A 21,309-nucleotide genomic window follows, 5' to 3' on the forward strand; every position below is an offset into this window, starting at 1 on the left:
TAAAAAAATATATGTACAGTTCTATTAGTGAAGATAATTAACACAGATTGCAGTTATATTAGCAAAATAAATAAAACAGTGCAGTGCTAAGCTGCTTGAAACATTTAAAGTTGTAAACATAAAATCTGAGTAGAGAATTTAAGTGTTACTGTTTGCTTGTGTCTATTATTTACTTGGAAAGAAGTCCAAAGGAAGCCCAAGGAATTTTCAAAAACTTAAGCACGGATCAGTCACTTTTCATATTTTGTTTAGAATCCCAGTTAGTTATAATATACAGATTCAGATTGTTCTTTGCAGTTTACTAAGAGGAAAAAAATTCAGTTGTGTATATTTAAAAACTTCATAAACTATAATTGCTATTATAACATCAGTATGGTATGCTAAATATACAGTTATTTATATTAAATGCATGTCTTTGAAGTAATGTGTAATTTATAGAGCATAATTTATACAGTTATAGATTATTTACTTTTAAATAATATTTTTGCAAAACTTGCATAATCAGATAATTTAATTTCACATCCTAAATATAATTTTAATGAATACATACAAATATTAGTTATATAGATATTAAACTGCATATCAGCATCAGCCAAATAACTATTGTAAATGTATATATTTCCTTTTAAGTAATGTTACTTTTACTTGAATAGCTCAGTCATGATCAATCAATGTTTTACTTTAATAAATATTCTTAAAATTAGAAGATTTTGATATTTGGCTATAATAAATTAATTTAATTTAATTTTTGAGATTACCAGACCATTGTATAGAGTCATTAAGTCCTTCGGAGACAACAGATGAAATATTATATAAATGTTCATTACCTTGGTAGGATATAGCATATAGTTGAGCTTAGTTGATTGATTTCAACTATTGAAAAGAGTTCGTCTTGGTTAATGGACTCAGGAATTGAAAATTCAGCCAAATGAATACCGAAGCAAATGAACTCTTACGATACTGCCAAGAAAACTCTATGAATTTAACCATAAGGAGTTGAGATTGACTTGAAAACTCGTTTACTTTTTAATGGGGGAACAAATCTCATCTGTAAACCTCACAAGTACAGTATATTAGGGAAGAACTTATTTTAGTGATTGCTTCCACTTAATATTCAAATTCATTATATACCCCAAATTTAAAAAGAAACTTGTGAAGAAGAGTATTTGGCAGCCTTCCCTTCCCCATTGCTTTATCACAACCATTGGTCATGTTGATGGGAGTTCTGTGAATTCTTGCAACATATCCAGAGGATGTTGGGCTGGAGAAGGTTGTTAAAAGGCATTAAGGAGAAATAATGTACATATTGTGGGGGGTGTTTTCTGCAATCATGAAACCCGCAAGATGTTTTTAAAACATAGTACAATTGAATAAGAGAAACACTGTGATAGATGTTGTATTTTCCTTTGTCATAGCTAGTTTTGTTAAATAAGCTAGTGTCTTTTTAATTCTAAACTGGGAATAACAATATTTAATAGGATATATAGTACCTATATGCATTTGCATACATAAGCAAAGAAGACACAAACTTACTATGAGAAACGTGAAGTGTCCTTAGGTATTAGGGTATTTTAACTTCATATTCTAGGTTGTTTCTCAGTAAGCAGAATCACTGAACAAATTCATTTGTTTAATTTTTGTGTTGCCCATCTCACTGTCAGGCAACTCTTGTTGTGTTTGTCCTTTTTAATGTAAAAAAGAAAAGACATTCAAATTATTATGCTCATATTTGACTCTCATATTCTATATAGGAGTGTCAAACTCAAGGCCTGGGGGCTGGATTTGGCCCATTGGATACTTAGATGTGGCCCACGGGCTCCCCCTGGAAACAGCCAAGGCCCAGCCCACGTTGCCTCTGCCAGCGAAAATAGAACTCAGGAGGGCCACATGCTCTGATTTTGCTGGTAAAGGGTTGCAGGATGCCGTCCTAGCTGAAAATGGAGCTCAGGAGCCCGTTTTCACTGGCAAAGTGCTCGGGCCACCATAGGCACCCCCGACACAAGTGATATAAAACTGGCCACATTTCCCCCAGCAACCCCCCCCCCAAGGTCCAACACAACCCTAATGCGGTCCTCAGTGAAATCGTTTGGCACACCTGTTCTATACCTTCAGAGTCTGTTATGTCAGCTAAAGCCAAAACTATAAATATGTTGTAGGTACTGTGAAATTTCCCTTAAATTCTGAATCAGCTTTCAGCTGCTATCTCAAATAAGAGATTAACTTTGCCCGAGATTCAGTTTAAGTAATTAAAAAATGGAATACAAATGTTAAAACTTGCATATTCTGATCTTTTTAAAGCTAAGATCAGAACAGAATATACAAACTTCAACGTTTATAGTCCAAAAGACTAAAAAGATTGAAACTTAATGAGGTTAAATTTGTAGGAATCCTGCACAGTGACATACTGTGAGTCAGCTCTAAGGTTGATATATAATGATAATTGACACTCATTGATAATCATGGGAGAGATTATTTTTTCCCTGTACTGGCAGGTAAACGGATATCTTCATCTTCCAGTCTTCCAAGGTGGGTAAAATGAGGACCCAAATTGTTGGGGGCAATATGCTGACACTGTAAACTGCTTAGAGAGGGATGTAAAAGCACTATGAAGCAGTATATAAGTCTAAGTGCTATTGCTATTCACAAAAAATAACTATATGCCAGGACAGATATTCCAGAGGAATTCTGGAAACAGACAAAAGTAGCTCATATTTCACTCTCCATTTATTTTTAATTAAACTTACTGAAAAAGTAGACATTCAGATTAACTATAATAACTGTGTTTAATTTTTCCTTATTGCACATATATTATATTCCTTTCTTGTTCCGTATAATTCTTAGTTCAGGCTGGTAAAGAATAATTACCTCCTTAAACACATTATCTTACAGCGATGTATAGAACACTGTATAGGCAATGTAGTAGGCAAAGCAGGCAAAGCAAAGTTTCTAGAATTCTTTCCAACTCCTCCAATAGCAGTTCTGCCTCAAATCATGTGACCAGGAAGAAGGGTGCTTTGAATATAGGACATGTACAATTGCTGCTCTTATCAGAGGGCACCAAAAGGGTGCACATTTTTATTTATTTCCTTGGATTTTGCTGGATCCACACCAATTTTTAATTTGGTTTTTTGTTTTCCAGCTTCACCACATTTTTCTCATTTCAGAAACTGAGGATTGGGTTAAAAGTATATATTTAATATAATAGATAATAAGAAACCCTCATATTATAAATCATCCAAAGACTAGTAGAAGATCTCAAGTCAATTCTGATAAAGCAACAGTTAACTATAATTGTCCCCATAGCAGAAAAAGAGAGTTGCAGACAATTCATCACAAATGAGATGTTAGACCAATATTCCTATCCTATGCTAAATGAGAAACAAAATTAAAACGATATAATTAGATATTTTCTTAAATATCTGATCTTTCAGAAAACAAACTTTTACCGTATTTGCAAATACAGAGAAACAAAACTTGCAGAGAATTCAGGCTGTACTTGCACAGCTAAATCAATAGGTCATTATTTAATATGTTAATTAAATAGAAGCAATGCAGGAGACATAGCATGTAACTACGCAAACAGGACTGCTTCTTTGGGAGAAGGCATTCAACCTGCAGAAAAAGTGTCTGCACTTGATTCTATTGTGTCTGTAGTTGGCTCATTGCTTTTGATTGCAGTATCTTTTTACTTGATCAGCTGGAAAGCAAGGTTCTTCTGGGTTTGTCTAGCTTTTGAAGAAGCCGTACTTGCTGCCCTTGAACGTCCTGGTTGGTTTAGCACATAATAGCCTCTTTGAAACGGATCGGTGAAAGAAGTTACACAGTTTTAGTCTCTTAACGATCAAATTAATTCATAAAGGAATTATTCCATTCTGTCGCATTTTATTGTTTTCCGTTGAGCAAAAGGAACTCATATAAAACAAGTGACGGAAAGTCTTGTAAGAAAAGAGATGAAACAGTGAAAAACTATTTCTCGAGCAAAACTATTTTGAATGGTGGTGTGATTACGTTTTCTCTCAACGCTGTCTTCTTGTGTCATGTTTAGGCTATGCCCTGATCCCGTCTGCCAAATCTGAGAATTTTTCCGATTCCAGCCATAGTGAGATCTCCTCACGATCCAGCATTGTCAGCAACTGTTCTGCTGACTCCATGACTGCCGCCCTTCAGGATGAGAGATGTCCGCCTCCGACGATGGTGATGGACGCAGTTGGGGCAGGGGAAAGGAGAGAGCCCTTTCAGCCACCACTTGAATACAATCAGTCTTGCTCTGGGTAAGAATCATTTCTTCCTCCAGAATGGTTATTGATAGTCTTATCTTTGAGGACTAAAAAAAACGCAGCTTATAAGCTATTTGAACAATTATACGTTGAAAATCTCACAACAGATGTTTAAGATAAATTAACAAATCTCTAGAGTCTTTCCCATGGCCCTTGGTTTAATGGCCCTGTGGGAGGATAAGAAAAGGTCCATCTGGATTGGTCTTTGCCTCTTTCTTCCCTGCCTCCTCTCCTCTTAAGAGATCCTTCCCACGGACAGGTGGTGATAATTGACTGGTGTGCCATAACGTTGAGATGTTGCATTCAAGTCATTTGCTGCTTGTGGTGTCATCACACTCAAGGGGATTATTAGCCTGCTGAAAAGCCGTTTAGCACTTCAGAAGGGCAAGTTTCTGTTGAAAGAACCTCGGATTTAGAATTCTCCCCATTTGGAAAAGCTTCAATTGGTGTAATAATATAAGTGGGAGAAAATGCATGGAAGTGAGATTTAAATACATTCCCTCTGATAATAGCATGCTTCAAATGTATTAACAAGATTTGGGTTTGTTTTAGATATAACATGATGGAGTGATTGGAGCCAGTTGTTTCATATTTCGGCCATGCAAGGAAGAGATGCATTTCCAGGCATGTGCCCATTATATGTAGTCACCCTTCTGATTATTTTTGTTATGGCTTCTGCCAGCAGAAGACTGAAGAATGGCTCTTGTTTTAAAAGCTTAAAAGTATTTTTGGTGGCTCTGGTCTCTCAACAAAATTCTAGGCACATTCACATAATATTCTTCGAAGCACAGCACAACCCCATGTTTTAATTTCTATTGATTATTCCCTGCCTTTGACAAAGAACATTTTATATTTTTTATCAAATTTACGTACCACCCATTTCACTGTCTAACTGACTCTGAGCAGTGTATAAGTAAAAAAACAAACATAATCCTTACCAAAGGATTTTATAAAATAAAATCCCAATGTTTAATTCCCTAATGGAATGTTTATATGTCTTTTAAATACAAAGATGAGTTTATAAATATGTTGAAATTTCTGTTATTTACAAACAGGAATATATGAATATTACTAGTTCTCACTGGAAAAAGATAAACTCTATTTGCTGACTTTGGAAAAACTTGGCAGAAATGGACAATTATTTTATCTAGAAGAAAATCATAGATCAAGCTTGTTATTAGATATACCTGGGCAAACAATAATTAAGACTTGCCACATCCAGTTAATATTTTTTCAATGTTGAAGGAAATGCAAAATATATTTCCTTGCTCTTTTGAACTATAAAACTTTGCAATTTTAACACTGATTCTGTCCCTATCGATTTGCTTGCATGGCTATTTCAACAGCAATTTTATTTTCCTTCTCATTCATGCTGTCTTCAGTTTAAGCTGGCCGTTGCCTAGACCTCCAGTGATCCGAGGGCTGCCTGTCCCATCTTCCATGAGCACCGAGGAGATGTCTCATGAGCACCTCACAATAGAAGCAGCAGATAGCGGCCGTGGAAGCTGGACCTCTTGTTCGAGTAACTCTCATGATAATTTTCAAAACATACAGAACCAAAAGGGGTGGGACCTCTTAAACTCTTACCGCCATGCTCATTTAGAAAGGGCTATTGCTGAAGTGGAGCCATCCAGCTGCTGTCCTGAGGAGACTCATTTGCAGTCACACAGCAATTCAGACAGTAGTCGGCAACCCAAAACTGGAATGGACTTCGACCAGTCCCGGCACAGCTGGGCTTCATCTACTTCCCTGTCAGACATGCACGAAACAAACTATGGGACCATAAAACGAAGAGGACTGGAGAGCTTAACAACAGAGCAAGCTGAAGTTTTGGACACTAAAACAGGCAGTGACGCAGCTTACAAAACTGTCACTTCAAGTACAGAACATGGCCTCATAGGTAAGCATGATGAAAAGCCAGTGCATGTTTCCACAGCTGTTGTATATTATGTAGTTGAGCTGTTAAGGAATGTTTCAACAGCCCTCATGGCCAATTTGCATTTAAAAAGTTTTTCTTCTACACATGTCTTCAATCAACTCAAGTCCTCTGCTGGAATGTCTCCAGATCTCCTTGGGGGAAGGATGGGATTTAAAATAATAGGCAGCATGATTTATTGATTGGCAGGGAAGAGAGACAGCTTGTGTAGTTACTTTGGGACTTTTTGTATATTTTCTGATAAGAAATTTCTTGCAGTTCTTTGTTAAAGAATTTGATTTTTTTTAACCATTCACACGAAGGTAACACCAGTCTGGGGAGAAAATTTGTGATGGATGAATCCAGTTGAGATATTTTTCTCTCCAGCAATTTGACAGTGCGCGCATTTTTGCCTTGCCTTCAAGACAGGAAGGAAATCATCTTCATGTATCATTTCCCAAGCTTGTCATATTGGCCATCAATCAAACACCTATTATTGTAGATACAACTATTTTGAGAAGAAGCAGAGACTCCATGCCAAATTCCATTTTTTGATTGAGGATGAAAGATGTCACATAAAATATCCTCTTGTCTATTTGTAGCATTGCTTTCAGACAAAAGGGTACTTAAGAAATTATTGTCCTTGCACTGACTCAAAATGTTGTCCTTGGATATTAACATAGAATAGATTATCTGTAGTGAAGACATTAAAAGATTAACTATGGCATGGACATACCATGTATTTATTTCTCTTTGTAAATTAAGAAAGCGCAGTCCCCTGGTTCTTTCGAACACCCTTTCTTAAAGGGCACATTCTGGAAGATGGCAGTTCTACAGTCACATAAGTCATGCCTATATACCGTGGAAGGGAATGTGAAAGCGATATTTTAAGGCATTAGAAAGCCAGATATAATGGGAAGAATGCATAGAAAGGAACAGTAGATTGTGCTCAGTGCTTTAAAAAAAAGTGGTTTTCTTGAGTGTCCAATGGTCTCTGTTCCCAGATGCTGTCTTCGCATCTATATTTATTTCAGATTTCAACTCATGTCTAAATGAATCATATGCTGCATAGTATCATAACCACTGTACCAAAGTGTACCTTTCACATTCTGCAAGAAAAGCTATGTTTGCCTTTCTTACTTTCCAGTTTCCCAATGGCATGGCTATGGGAAAGCAATTTAGGTATTTCAAAAAAATTCTTCTAGAGTTCTGTTTGTTGAAAGTTTTCCAATTCCCTGAAACCTAATGCCTTTCTTTTCAAGTGCTTTTGAAAAGCATACCTCACTGAACAGACCTACCTAGGCAATTTGTTATTTGCTACTCTACTTTTCCGGTGATTTCCATATTAGGTTGTTTTTGCACCCTTTGCCTGTCAGGTCACATGCTTGTCAATCAGTTTTGACAGCATGGATCCACAATCTTCTGAAAATAGAAGTGAGAGAATAATAGCATCCGTTAAAGGGAGTAGTAAATGAAACAGAAGACTATAAATATTGAGAAATTGAGAAATACTGTTCTAGCACCTAGATTTTTTTATCTTCTTTTTTCCATGCATCCCAGTTTGTTTAGTTTTCAAAAAATTCTATACTGGTTTCTGCTGATGAAGAGTTCCAAATTTCCTAGTGCCACATGGGAAGAGAATTGCTGACATTATGTTAATTAAAGAAAAAAACTAACTATCAATAATAATTTTGTTTAAGAAAAAATAAAAGCAGGAATACCAACATTCTAGCAAAAGAAAAAAAGAGCTCATTGGTTTAATGGTAAAGGCGCTGACCGAGAATCAAGGAGATTGTGAGTTCTAGTCTCTATTTAGAAATGAAACCAAGTTAGACCAACAACCCTATACCTTTTGGGCCCCAGGGACTGGTTTTGTGGAAAGAGGTTTTTCCACTGACCGGAGGGGGTGTGGTTTTGCATTCAACCTGCCTCCCGCAGATGGGACTTTGCTTGTTTGTGTGGCCTGGTTGTGGCATGCTGCAGACTGGTGCCAGTCCACAAACCGGGGGTTAGGGACCCCTGAGTTAGGTGACTTTGGGCCAATCATTCACTATCAGCCCAACCCACCTGACGGGTTGTTGTGGGAGAAATAAGAGGCAGGAGTATTAAGTATGTTCACTGCCTTGAGTTGATCAAAATATATATTTTTAAAAGTGGGATAACAATATAATAACAACCCCTATCACAAATAGGTAGAATGAAACCCAGTTCATAAACAGTTTGCTTGTACTATTACTTTCATGTTCAAAATCAAGAGGCCATGTATTAACATTTCATTCATAAAGGCAAAACTAAAATTACTGAAAGTTGGTGCACTGATCTCCATAAATCCAGTATTGTCTGCCCAGTCAAACTTACCATTTCACAACTTTGACCCTGTTCTTGCCTTACTAATTTTAGCAGCTGTCTTTCCCACCCCCTAAGGATGCAGAATTAAGCCACACTTTAAAAAGAATTACTCAGATTCATAGTACAGCTGAGAATTAGAACATGATATGCAATCATCTGCTTTCTACTTAATCAAAATACCTATTTATAATGGAATGTTACCTTTTATTTTAATATCCCAAAAGAGGCTTACTCCATTCCAATAAAATACTGATTTTAATAAAATGAAGCCTGTCACTTGGCAGTCCTGGTTTTTTTTAACCATTTCTGAAAACCAGCTGTTTTAGAATTGAAATGGCTGCAAATTGCATGCCTTCTCACAGTAAATAATCTTGACCTAGAAACTTCAGGAGCTTTAGCAATGCACCCTTGATTTGTCTTTTGTAGATGTGACTGGGTGTAGACTAGGAAGAGTAAGATAGACCATAATATTTCAGTTAACCCTTTTTTGCTCCCCCCACCCCATTAATAGATTCTTCAAGATTTCAGGCTGCATTTGTTGCCTTTTTTTATACAGGTAGTCCTCAACTTACCACCAAAATTGAGCCCAAACTTTCTGTTTTTAAATGAGACATTTGTTAAGTGAATTTTACCCCATTTTATAACCTTTCTTGCCACAGTTGTTAAGTGAATTGCTGCAGTTATATGTTAATAACCCAATTGTTAAGTGCATCTGGCTTCCCCATTGACTTTGCTTGTCAGAAGGTGATCACATGACCTTGGGACACAGCAAAGGTCATAAGTATGAACCAGTTGCCAAGCATCTGAATTTTGATCATGTGATCATGGGAAAGCTGCAATGATCGTGTGAAAAACGGTCATAGGTTACTTTTTTCAGTGCTTTTAACCTTTGAATGGCCGCTAAATGAACTGTTGTAAGTTGAGGACAACCAATATGTATATGTAGGTGACAGCCAGAGATAACTGACATTATATAATATTGGAATATACTTGGAAAATTATAAGTGTTCAGAATTTAGAAATTGCCTTTCAGTATGGCATTACAAATCAAGTAATCTCTTTCTCCTACTCCAATATCTGTGGAAATTTTCGATTCATATTTCTCCAAGATCAGTCCTCCCTACTTGTCTCCAAAAGGAAGAAATACATAGCATTTTAGGGCCCTGAGCTACCTTTTCAGAAAATGGAAAATTACAAATCTAAATTTGTAAGAGAAATCACACTCGGGCACTCAAAAAGTCAGTCTGGCAGGTGGGCACATGCAGTTGATGAAACCCTTTTTCTTTTTAATATGCATTGCAGAGACAGATGTCTCTTACAGTAAGAATGAGGTAGCTTTAAAGTTGAGGACAAATAAATGACAAGAAGCTTTGCCAGCAAAACCACATCGAAATTTTATGAAGACAAACAATGATTTTAATTGTACTTGGGTATTTTAATTGCATGGACTCCTACAAATATTGCTGGAATTAAAGGATAAGCTGTATTAAATATATGAAGTATAGTTAATTTTTGGATGTGGAAAGGACAAACTAAATTGTATTTGGTTGCACTATGTGCTGTTTATTTTTATATTTTAAGTTCTTTGGTCAGTACATTCTAGATTGTTGGGAACCAAGTGACTTATCAAAATAGTTTGTAATCCACTGTTGCTTTAAGAAGTAGGGTTTTGAAAAATAACTTCCAGTCATCAAATAGTTCAGGTCAATATTGATTATTTATTCCATCTGCCTTGTTTTTTCTGCCAATCACTTAAAATATAACTCCAAAAACAGAGATATCTCATAATCCAAATTTCCTCTTTGTGAACAATTTGCCTAAACAAAAATGATATTGAAGAATCTTTAGTGCACGAATTTTCTGGATGGTATCTTGGCACCTTATTTAGAAGAATGTTTGTGACAGATATATCATGTGTGACTATGTCATCAAATACTACAATTTGCATTCAGTTCTTGACACAAGTATGTAAGGATGGCATCTGTGTGATGACATCACCACACATGTGTGGTCATTTTGGTGTCATTGAGGCTTGCTATTGACATATTAATATATCAGCCAATATGAGAAATTTCCCCAAAAATATAGTTTTTTTTAAGACCAGGGCAATTAATCTAATATCTGAACATTTTCTAGAAAAATAGAGTTTTATGAGTGATTTTCATTTACCTTTTGTTTAATCAGTTTTTGATTAAGTCATTATAACATTTCACTGTTTTTTTTATTAAAAATGCTTTTATTTTGTCTTTGTTTCCTTCATTAACATTTCCATTGCTTATTTCTTGTACTAGTGTACTGTGTCACCTCATCTAAGGAAGATACTAGATATAGGGAGCCACCGCCCACCCCGCCAGGATATATGGGGATTTCTTTAGCGGACATAAAAGAAGGATCTCACCACCCACACCTAAAGCCTCCAGACTATAGTGTGGCGGTGCAGAGGTCAAAGATGCTGTCTAGGCTCTCCTCCACTCCTCTGAGTAGCGAACCAGTGGCCTGTTTTCCAAAGAAGATGCCTAAGTGGCATGGCCGGCAACCGTCCCATCCTAAGCTAGCAGATATGACTGGCGCAAATAGTGAAGAGGATGGTATGTTAAAAGATCTCCTTTGATAGCTGTTGAGTAAAGTCGTATGTGATTTATTTTAAGTTTGGGAAAGTGCACAGTCTGTCTTTACCTTACAACCCTCTCCGTGAATGTGCCTCAATGATTCTTTCCTCCCCTCTTCTCCCTTCTTTGTTCATTTGTATATGCTTTACATATGCTTATGTGAGAATAAAGTGACTCTAAAGGGGGAAATAAACAGAAAATATATTAGGCGCTAATTATTAGCTAGCATATTTGGAAGAAACTGGTCCAAAATGCCTTATGCTATCCATAATAAAAAGAAGAAAATTGTTCTCAGTAATTTAAAAGGCTGTGACTGATGTAACAGAAATGATTTTGAAAGTAGTTACGTTACACTTTTATTTTCTTGAGATAAATAGTATAATAATTAGCAGTGTCTTATCTGCTACATGGAGTTCCATGAAGCAGGTCTAACCGAGTGCAGACCCAGGTTCAGATAAAGGTTCCTGTTGTGCAGGAAACTGAGTATTTCCTAACATGCCACTCAACACAGCATTATTAAACCTAGCTAGAATCTCAACGTGATGCCTCTCCCTGAAGCTAAGGGTTGTAGGTGTATGTACGGAGCAGCCAAGCAGTACATGGGTATTAGCTTCCACAAATAAGGTTCTAAGTGGACACTGTTAGATCAAAAAGAGCTGAACAGCTGAGGCTTTAAGTTGCAGTTTCAATTATTTATAAGACTTGAAATTGCTCACTGGACAAAATCAAATCCACAGAGACCCACTAATTGTATCACATTGATGCCTTATACTTGACCTCTGTTCTGAACCATTTAAACCTCAAAAGCAATATTAAAAAAAACAAACAGAATTTATAAAATGAAGTTTAAATAAAACCCCAAACCCTTGAATCTAGAGTTTTCACATTTCTCTTTGTTGCTCATTTACCCCTTGGAAATAAGCAATTTTGACTTCCATGACATTTGCATTCCATTTTCTGTTGTCTGCCATTATTTGTGCTTTGTCTGGCTTTGTTCTGCTTTTAATTAAATCCATGAATCTGAACGCTTTTCACAGATTTTGCTTTTATAAGACTGGAATTTTACTATAATCTTGTCCAGTTTGCTTTGAAATCATTTTGTTGTTTTGTACAAAAGCAGCTTGTAAGTCGCATTATAGAGCACGATGTTTTCTTAAAATGGGTGGGTCCAATGTATGTATGTCTCTATGAATATGAATATGAACCTAGACAAACATTTGATTAAAGTGTTATGTTTCTATGAAATATTGTAAGCATTGGTTCATCAGGCACTTATTTTTGGAGAATAAGCCAACATTTCTGATCTACATGCCAGAGAGCTCAAAAACAATAGATTAAGATGGATTTTACTTTTATATTTTGTGTTTTTGAGTCATTTCTGACTCCTGGTGACCACCTGAACAAGCCCCCTGTAGTTTTCTTGGAAATGTTTTGGGGGAAGAGGTTTACCATTGCCTCTTTCCTAGAGGATAAAGTGAATGGACCAGGGACACACTGTTAAACTCACAGTCTCCTGTGAGTTCCTGGCCTGATGCCTTAACCACCCTACCAAATAGACACTTAGGATAGATTATGTAGCCACTAATGCAAAACTATCCTTTAATTGCATATTGCATTATGTGTAATCAAATGAGTGGAGAATCAAATTATTCTGTTTGATGACTATGACTAATAATAGGGTTACTCAGTGACTGACTGGTCCTCCCCAATCCTAGACATTGAACTTTACATTACCACACTGTCTCATTCTGTGAGAATTTTGTTAGCTCATTTGCAGAGTATGGCTGAGAGTCAATACTGAGTGTAATTTACCACATTTACTTTTTTTTAATGTGTCCAAATGTCATGTTGGCATTTCAGTATGAAAGGCACAAGCCAAGCCAACTATCTTTAAGGCCTCTGAATGGTATTATGAATTATTACCCCAAATTCCAACGTTATGAGCTACATCATATTAAATTGCCATCATGATTTAGAATTAGATAAGTTCTAGAAAATGTTTTTTTAATGTTCATCATTCTTTGCATGAGCAACAGGGATAGCAGTAAAGAACTGTTTTTAATTGTCTTAAAAAAAAGATCTGTTTTAATTCATTAAAAAAAATCCTAGGGTTCTGACAGTAGATATGACACAGTTTTAATTGAAATATATTGTATGTTTATGACACAAAGAGTTCTCATTGTTTTTCTTATTTCACAGAAGATGAACAAGTATCAGCAGTCTAGTCTCTGTGCTTCCTGTGAAACTTGTTTCAAAATTTACCAACATTGGAGGAAGGAATTTTACAGTATTGTCAGCTATAGCTGACAGCTTGCTGCTATTGACTTCAAAGAATTGTGTTTGCGCTCTTCAACTAGTAGGATGAACTATCTGGATTGTAATTTTGAATTTGCTTCAGCCCACTGCAATCAGTTTGATGGAGTCTTCTGTTGGAAAGAGAAAATACTCATTCTAAGAAATACTGACCCTGCATTGCAGTATCAAGAAGGACCGAACATATGATGTGTCGGGGCCAGCTTGGGAGCAAACTTCTGTAAAAGAACGATAGAATCTTTTAAGTAGACTTTGTTCAGATATTTTCTTTCTAACTATTATGGCTCTCAATTGAAGAAAGTTATTTTATGTACTTACCTGAATTGGAAAAGCTACATCAAAACTAAAGAAACTTCTGCAACAATCTGAAGAGTAATTTATTAATTTGGAATTTATATAAGGTTCTTTTTTTTGTAAAGTATTTGAATGCTCTGGTTGGCTAATGTGAATGCTTTTTCAAAGAAAATAAGGAAGCAAATTGTTTCAGTGTTAGTGTGATGTCTTATGCTAAGCAAAACACTTGATTTCTGAGGAACTGGATGTTCATGAATGCAGCTAGAAGACATCGGTCACGTCAAACTAAAATATCAAGTCTTCAGAAGTATATATTGAGTGTGATTTGATGTGCATACAGTAGTGAAACACTGCCATCTACTGGTTCTATATTTTAAAACCAGTGAAATTCATGCAGTTTCTTTCAGCTGCCAAATGATCACTATAAGGGAGCAGTTGCATTTTTTTTCCTTTCCTACATTCCATTTTCTTCCCCCTTGTCTATAAACAGTTTCATAGCATATTTGTATCATTACAAATGGTTTTTTTTTCCTTCTACAAGACTTGCGTTGAAAAAATATCCAACACATTACATTTTTTTAGAAATTCGCTTAAAATGTTCAAACTTGCAAATTTAGGAGCAAAGAGATAGAAGTAAAAATGCTATTAGATGATGGTAGTGTTAGTGATGGTGATGATAGTAAAGTCTATTTATTTTAGACTTCCAATTTTATTTGAAACTCTTCCCATTCTGTAAGAGCAGTTTGGTTGTAAGACTTTTTCCCCTTACTTAAAAAAATGTTCATAAATTTTTTTTTATGAAATCCAAGAAGAGCTCTTGCATTTGAAAAAATGATAATTCTCAATCCATGACAAACACAAAAAGGCAAATAATTTTGTAGATTTGAAATGAAAGGCATTTTTCAACATTTTAAGCCATTGATGACTTTGCTACTGGCATTTGCACTACCATTCTTGGTGCCAAAAATATTGTATAACATTATTCTATATCATCTTTTCTCTATCTATTGTCCTCTCAATATATTTGGGTAGAAATTCCTTGCATTCCAATCAGCAAGTTAAAAATTATGAAATATGAATATCTAAAATGTGATTACAATCTGAACATAGAAGGGAGTGGACAACCCATCTAATTTAAGAATTATTAATGGAATATATTTTATTAATTAACCTTAAATGTTTAGAATGAGTAGCTAAGATATCAAAACTCTTCTTTTATTTCCCCCAAGAGCAACCAACAGTGAGAACATACTAAAGCTTGACATCCATGATTTCAACATTTATCACAATGCTATTTCATGGACAATTGAGAGTTAAACTTGCCTGCACACGTCATCTAGAAAATCCCACGTAATAGATTCCCACAGATTCAGTGACTTTAAAGTACATTGGAGATGAATAATTTTCCAGATCCCATGTAACATCCCAACTAGTTGCTATGTTGAGGAAAATCGCTTTGGATTATCCTACGAACATATTGAATGCTTAAAATACAGATGTACAAATCTGAGAACTTGTAAAATGAAGCAAATAAAGTGACCACAGTCACTTACCGCTGTCACTTACGCACCCCCAGTAAGCACATTTTTAAAAAGAAAAAGAGACAAGGCTTAGGTGTGCTTTGCTCTAAGCTTTTTTGGGTGGGTGGTGGGATGGAGAGTGAAACTTCAGTACTTCTTATTCTCAAGTGCCTGGTATAATTGCAAGATGGAATTTACTCTCTTATCTCAAGTTGATATGCTGGATTTTGGAAATGTCCAACAAACGTGACTTCAAATCACATTTTAAAATTCAGTGAAGCTGCAGGCATTTCTAGTTCCACACCACATGTCTCTGGAAGAGATGCTGTCCTGCAGGGTGGGGTGATTACAAAGGTGCTATTTACATAGAAAGATGAATCCCTGGCTCATATATATAATGCACATTTGCATGTGTATTATGTAAAATAAAAAAAAGAAAGATTGGGATGACATGGCAGCTTTACTTAGCCAACCAGAGTACATAGCAGAAACTGGAGTTATTATTTGTGTTTATATTCTTCCCCTACTGCATAATGGTTGCCTAGTCAAACATAAATCAGTGGACATGAATGTCTCAATGTATATTTAAAGTTTACTTGTAAACCTTAATATCATAAATGTTTACAGTTTAGGGTAGAAGGAAGGATGTCTGTCTGTCTTAAAGGTGCCTCAAATCAATTCTATATTTTACACTTCAAGTTATAAAGAGTTTTCAGATTTACATTTCTGTGCAAGGTGAATGTTGCTTTTATGTACAAAAATCAAACTTATCTGTTTGCATATGAGATCAGTGATAGCTTTCCCAGAAAGCCTAGGTGAAATATGCTTGGATAGTTCTAAATTTAATGTAGAACTCCTTCAATGCCTTGTAACATGAAATTGCAAATCTGAACATAGAACTGATAACCAAACTCAACAATTAATTGCAGAATATATGTTACTACTTAAATGTCTGGAATAAATAGCTGAGACATCAGGGCTCTTTTCTCTCTCTCACCCCCCCGCCCCCCCCCCCAAAAAAACCTTAAGGAAACCAACAATGATAAAATATTGAAGCTTGGCTTCCATAATTTTAGCATTCATAATAATGTTATGAATAATGGCACAACAGAGTTGAACTTTTCCTGCACACAAACCACACATACTCCATAGTAGTACAGTTCCCATTGTTTCATAGGTTTGTGAAAAATGTGTTTTTTTGACGGATTGTCTCCTAAAAACCCATATCAGAGATCGGAAGGCATTTGTATAGCACCTGTTAAAAGTTTTTACTAGAGCTGATGTCCAACCAAATAGATGTGTTGTTATTCTGTTTAAAAGTGTTTGATGGACATGAATGTCTGTGGTATGGACATGCTTTCTTCCAGATATTCCTGGGCTGTCAGAGAAGGAAATTACCCTTGTCAAAAGTAAAGTTTTAAATCTTGAGTTCTGAGCTCTCTGCAAGTCCAGTTCATACAACGTTTCATGCAGTTTATAAGTGCAAACTTAACTTCGAACTTTCTAAATGGTAGAGTGCTAAGGGCCAACATTATAGCATTTCTCTTAATTTCAAATATTTCAGTTTATATATACAAAACATTTTTTACGCCTTTTCTCTTTGGTAGTATTTTTTGTTACCTTACCAACCCACCTCGAGGTCTTTCCTTGTTGAAAATCTAATGAGCCAAAAATCGCCCGCTTAAATTTGATGTATTTGTATCAACGGCATCAAAGAAGTTTGCTTTTTAAATTACATTATTTTTAAAATCACTGGGCGACTTTTAATACATTTTTAAAAAATGCAGAGCCTGTAGAGTGTAAATATGCAGCGGGCCAGCCAGCCCTTTTAACTGCTTCCTCTTTGCACAGTGCAAACTGCCTCAACCTGTTGTTGCTCTGATCCTTTAGAGTTTTGGTTTGGTTTTTGCCAGATGAATAGTACAGGGACAGTAGCCAAACTGAAATGGAGCTTGGGTGAACCCAAGGAGATAAATTTCTTCTTCTTTTCTTTAAAGCCATTCATTATAAAACTGCTTAATCCCATTTTGTGCTGTTTACATAATGCTTATTCGTTATATAACAACTTATTACTAGCATGTGCTGCCTCCCCTCCATACACATATTACGTGTCAATTTTTTTCAAGTTCTTGAAAGGGCCAATGCTTTTCTGTATATAACATTTATTCTTTTTAAATTGTATTGTGAGGAAGTTGGCCTTATGCTAAAAACGCAATAGGAATGTTTAAAAATCTCAAAGGTGGAACAAGCATCAGTTTTTAATTTACATGAATAGGAGGAAAAGGAAACCCTGTATTGTAATATGTAAGTAGGCCTGTACATAATTTGCCATTTGATTGCTCTTCGAGACAGGATCATACTGAAGATAAACTACGGTAAGTCGTGAAAGGAAATGTTTTCCAAAGCAGTGGTTTGTAAGATGCACTTCGGTTACCTTGACACAGAGTGTCATCTAAGGTAAATTAAAAAGGTTTTGATTTCACTTAAATAAGTACACGGCCAGCCTTTGTCTTCTAAAGTTAAGAGAATTTTGCACTAATGTTAAAAAAAAAAACTGTGTCTCCCTTCAGCTTTTGAAAACACTTCTTGAGATATGATCCTGCTGCACAGCTGAGGCGATTCCAAATGATGAGTAATGGATTTTCAATAAGAATCCATTATGTCAATGTATCTCAGGAGGTAAATGAAAGAAGCTTTGATCTGTTCAGCCTTGCATTTATACAAATAATGTATAGGAAAGAGTGCTACTACAGGTTCACGTAATGCATATTACCCAATATGCAATTTTAAAAACATTGCACTTGCCTTCCAAAAACTGATCAGGAAAAAAAAAACCTACTTCGTTGATTGAAATGTTTAATGCCAACAATTAAAACTCTTGAGTAGCAAATGAATTTCACCTCCAGTTCATTCCTTTCCCTTTTCCTCCCGTAGTACTTGTCATTGTTGTGTCTTTAATTTCTTTATATATACATGGAATGCAGTTTAGCTTGGTATTCATGACATTTTGCGTATGTGAGCATATGGGCAAAAACTGCACAGTTGTAATGGTATTCCAATGGCAATTGTAAAACTGCACAAATCAGTGATTGTAAAGTATTCTGTAACAAGCAATGTTTGTCTTCTATTTTTTTATACCTCTTACACTTATGTCTTTTAGAAAGACAGTGCCTCTGTATGCTTTTTTGTATTTTTACTGGGTGATTGTAAATATTTGTTATATTTTTGGTTAAGAGAATGTTTAAAAGTATTGTTTAATATCCAATCTACTAATGATGTTGGAACCAATAAACAAACTTATCATGGATTATCGGTGGGTTAATTTTTTATTCAACATTTCTCTCTGCACCTCCCCCATAAATATTTGGATCATTTCCATACTTTAGTCCTAGAACTGTTGGCCAAGAAGCTAGTCTCATTCAATTAAAATGAGCTGACAAGTGCTTATGACAGGATTCTGATTAGGAGGTCATTTTTTTAATGCAGTTAGCAATAATATTCTAAGAGTTCTGTTTTGCATTATTGTAAGTAGCCTCATTTCAGTGAGAAAGCAAAAATAATTTTTAACACCGCATAGGTGGTCCTTGACTTACAACAGTTTGTTTAGTGACCATTCAAAGCTACAATGGCAGTGAAAATAGTGACTTATGACCGTTTTTCACAGTTCCTCTGTAGCATCCCCATGATTGCATGATCAAAATTTTGATGCTTGGCAACTGGTTCATACTTATGACCTTTGCTGTGTCCCAAGGTCATGCGTTCACTTCTGCAACCCAATAAGCAAAGTCAATGAGGAAGCCAGATTCACTTAACAACTGGGTTACTAACATATCAATTGCAGCAATTCACTTAACAACTATAGCAAGAAAGGTTGTAAAATGGGGCAAAACTCAGTTAACAAATGTCTCACTTAACAACAGAAATTTTAGGCTGAATTGTCGTAAATTGAGGATTACCTGTGGATAGAAACTGAAGGACAATAAAGAATCAGATTTCTCTTCGTAATAAAGTGATCAAACCAAAAAAATTAAAAAGTGCATCATCAACTTAGGCTTAATTAGAGCAGACTGACTGTGCCAACTAACTTGAAGCCTCAGGAGTTCTAGTTAAGTGGATAGCAATAGCAATAGTTAGACTTATATACCGCTTCATAGGGCTTTCAGCCCTCTCTAAGCGGTTTACAGAGTCAGCATATTGCCCCCAACAACAATCCGGGTCCTCATTTTACCCACCTCGGAAGGATGGAAGGCTGAGTCAACCTTGAGCCTGGTGGGATTTGAACAGCCGAACTGCTGAACTGATAGGGGGTTGAAATGGGTGGCACAGATAATAAATAGCTGCCACGTAATTTAAAATACTGTGTTACATGAATTATTTTTAGTGCAAAAACTTCGTCAATTGTGTGATGAGGTATTTGCTAAGGGAATTTTATCTGCAGCATTCGATCAGGCTTATTTTACAGTTATACCAAAACCAGGTGAAGAATCACACACTGCTAAATCTCATCCAATCTCATTGATTTAATGTTGCTACAAAGATCTTTACAGCAGTGTTAGCAAATAGATTAAAGCAAGCAATATCGTTTGTTCTTAAGAATATTCAAGAATGGTTTATAAAAGGTAGGCAAGCAGCAGACATTAGGTTAGTTGTAGATTTAATAGATTTGCATGAAAACATCAGTTTATAAGTTTATCAGACATTGAAAAAGTCTATGACAAAATATATAAACAGTTTGTTGCATTAAACAGGTTTAGTTTTCGCAAAACTCCCTAATTTATATTCTGAGAGGAATTCCAATTTATATATCTGGAAAGTAGTTTCAGAAAAAAAAAATAGTTTAGAACATTTCTACGGGCTTCAATTTTGAAAATATCTTTACAAAAATTGCATCTGCTAATCAATAAGGGAGGATTTGCTTTCCTAATTTGGAGCTATATCATCAGTCTTACTTATTGTCAAGTATTAAATACTAAAAGCCAAAAATTGGTGTCATTTTACTCATTTGAGCAACTATTGAAATATACATACTTTTGGTTGGATGAATAGTATTAATATAAAAATACACTAGAACTCTGGAAACATGTCAGTTAGAAAATGATGAAGTGTAATATGGAATAAAAGATTTGATCCTTTTCCGGATGCTAAATTTATAAAGAAACACAATTTGAAAAGCTGGGGAAAATATGGTGATACAGAAAAATGGGATGGAAGTGGGGATATTGACTTGACCAACTGATACAGGATGAATAGATACTAGAATAACTTGTTAAATTCTGTCATGGCCCCATCAGAGCCTGAGTCTGAGGAAGAAGATGAAACAGCTAGGGCCAATGGAGGAATGACCAGCCGGGGAAATTTCACCAGCGAGGAAGAGGAAGAGAAGGAAGACCAGGGGAGAGTGGAAACAGGACAAGCTGTGGATTAGAGGAGTGACAGAGCTCCGGTGACTAGCAATTACCTCTCCCCTCGATCCCCGAGCACGAAGAATGGAGAGGGAGTGGGATCAGCACAGGGCAACCAGACGACTCGTGAGGAGAGCCCCCACCAGTGGTGGGTTTCAAAAATTGTTCGTACCTACTCTGTGGGTGTGGCCTCCTTTGTGGGAGTGGCTTGCCGCCCATGTGACCGGATGGGAGTGGCTTGCCGCCCATGTGACCAGATATGAAGATGCCGACGACAGTTGTCAGAACCACCTTAAATTACCTCACACACAACACCAGCATGCATAAGAATATGATGTAAACTTGTTTTTTAAAAGTCATCTTTGGTTTGCGTTAAAACAACTTCAACACACGGAATGTTCTGATTGCACCACAAACGCAGCAGTCATCCTTACCTTTCACAAAGGCACTGAGTTTTATAAATATGAGCATGATAGTGTAGAACAATCATATCCAAGGACCAGTGGTGGGTTTCAAAAACGTTTGTAACCTCTTCTGTAGGTGTGGCCTGCTTTCCGGGTCCACTGGTGGAACCTCTTCTAACCGGTTCGGTAGATTTGACGAACCGGTCTACCGAATAGGTGCGAACTG

At 36.0% G+C, this 21,309-nt stretch overlaps 1 protein-coding gene across 5 annotated transcripts in view; it reads left to right on the forward strand.

Annotated features, from left to right (window-relative positions):
- RAPGEF6 (Rap guanine nucleotide exchange factor 6) overlaps positions 1-18,584 on the forward strand; it is a 148,578-nt gene extending 129,994 nt beyond the window's left edge. For all 5 annotated transcript variants that reach the window (XM_032212374.1, XM_032212377.1, XM_032212375.1 and 2 more), the window contains 4 exons: positions 4,046-4,271; positions 5,660-6,177; positions 10,833-11,129; positions 13,350-18,584. In XM_032212374.1, coding sequence (XP_032068265.1) covers positions 4,046-4,271; positions 5,660-6,177; positions 10,833-11,129; positions 13,350-13,375 — 1,067 coding nt within the window. In that variant the 3' untranslated portion in view covers positions 13,376-18,584. The remainder of the gene's footprint in view (positions 1-4,045; positions 4,272-5,659; positions 6,178-10,832; positions 11,130-13,349) is intronic.
- Positions 18,585-21,309: the final 2,725 nt, after the last annotated feature.

Source organism: Thamnophis elegans, chromosome 2, assembly GCF_009769535.1.
Source record: "Thamnophis elegans isolate rThaEle1 chromosome 2, rThaEle1.pri, whole genome shotgun sequence".
Lineage (NCBI taxonomy): Eukaryota > Metazoa > Chordata > Lepidosauria > Squamata > Colubridae > Thamnophis > Thamnophis elegans.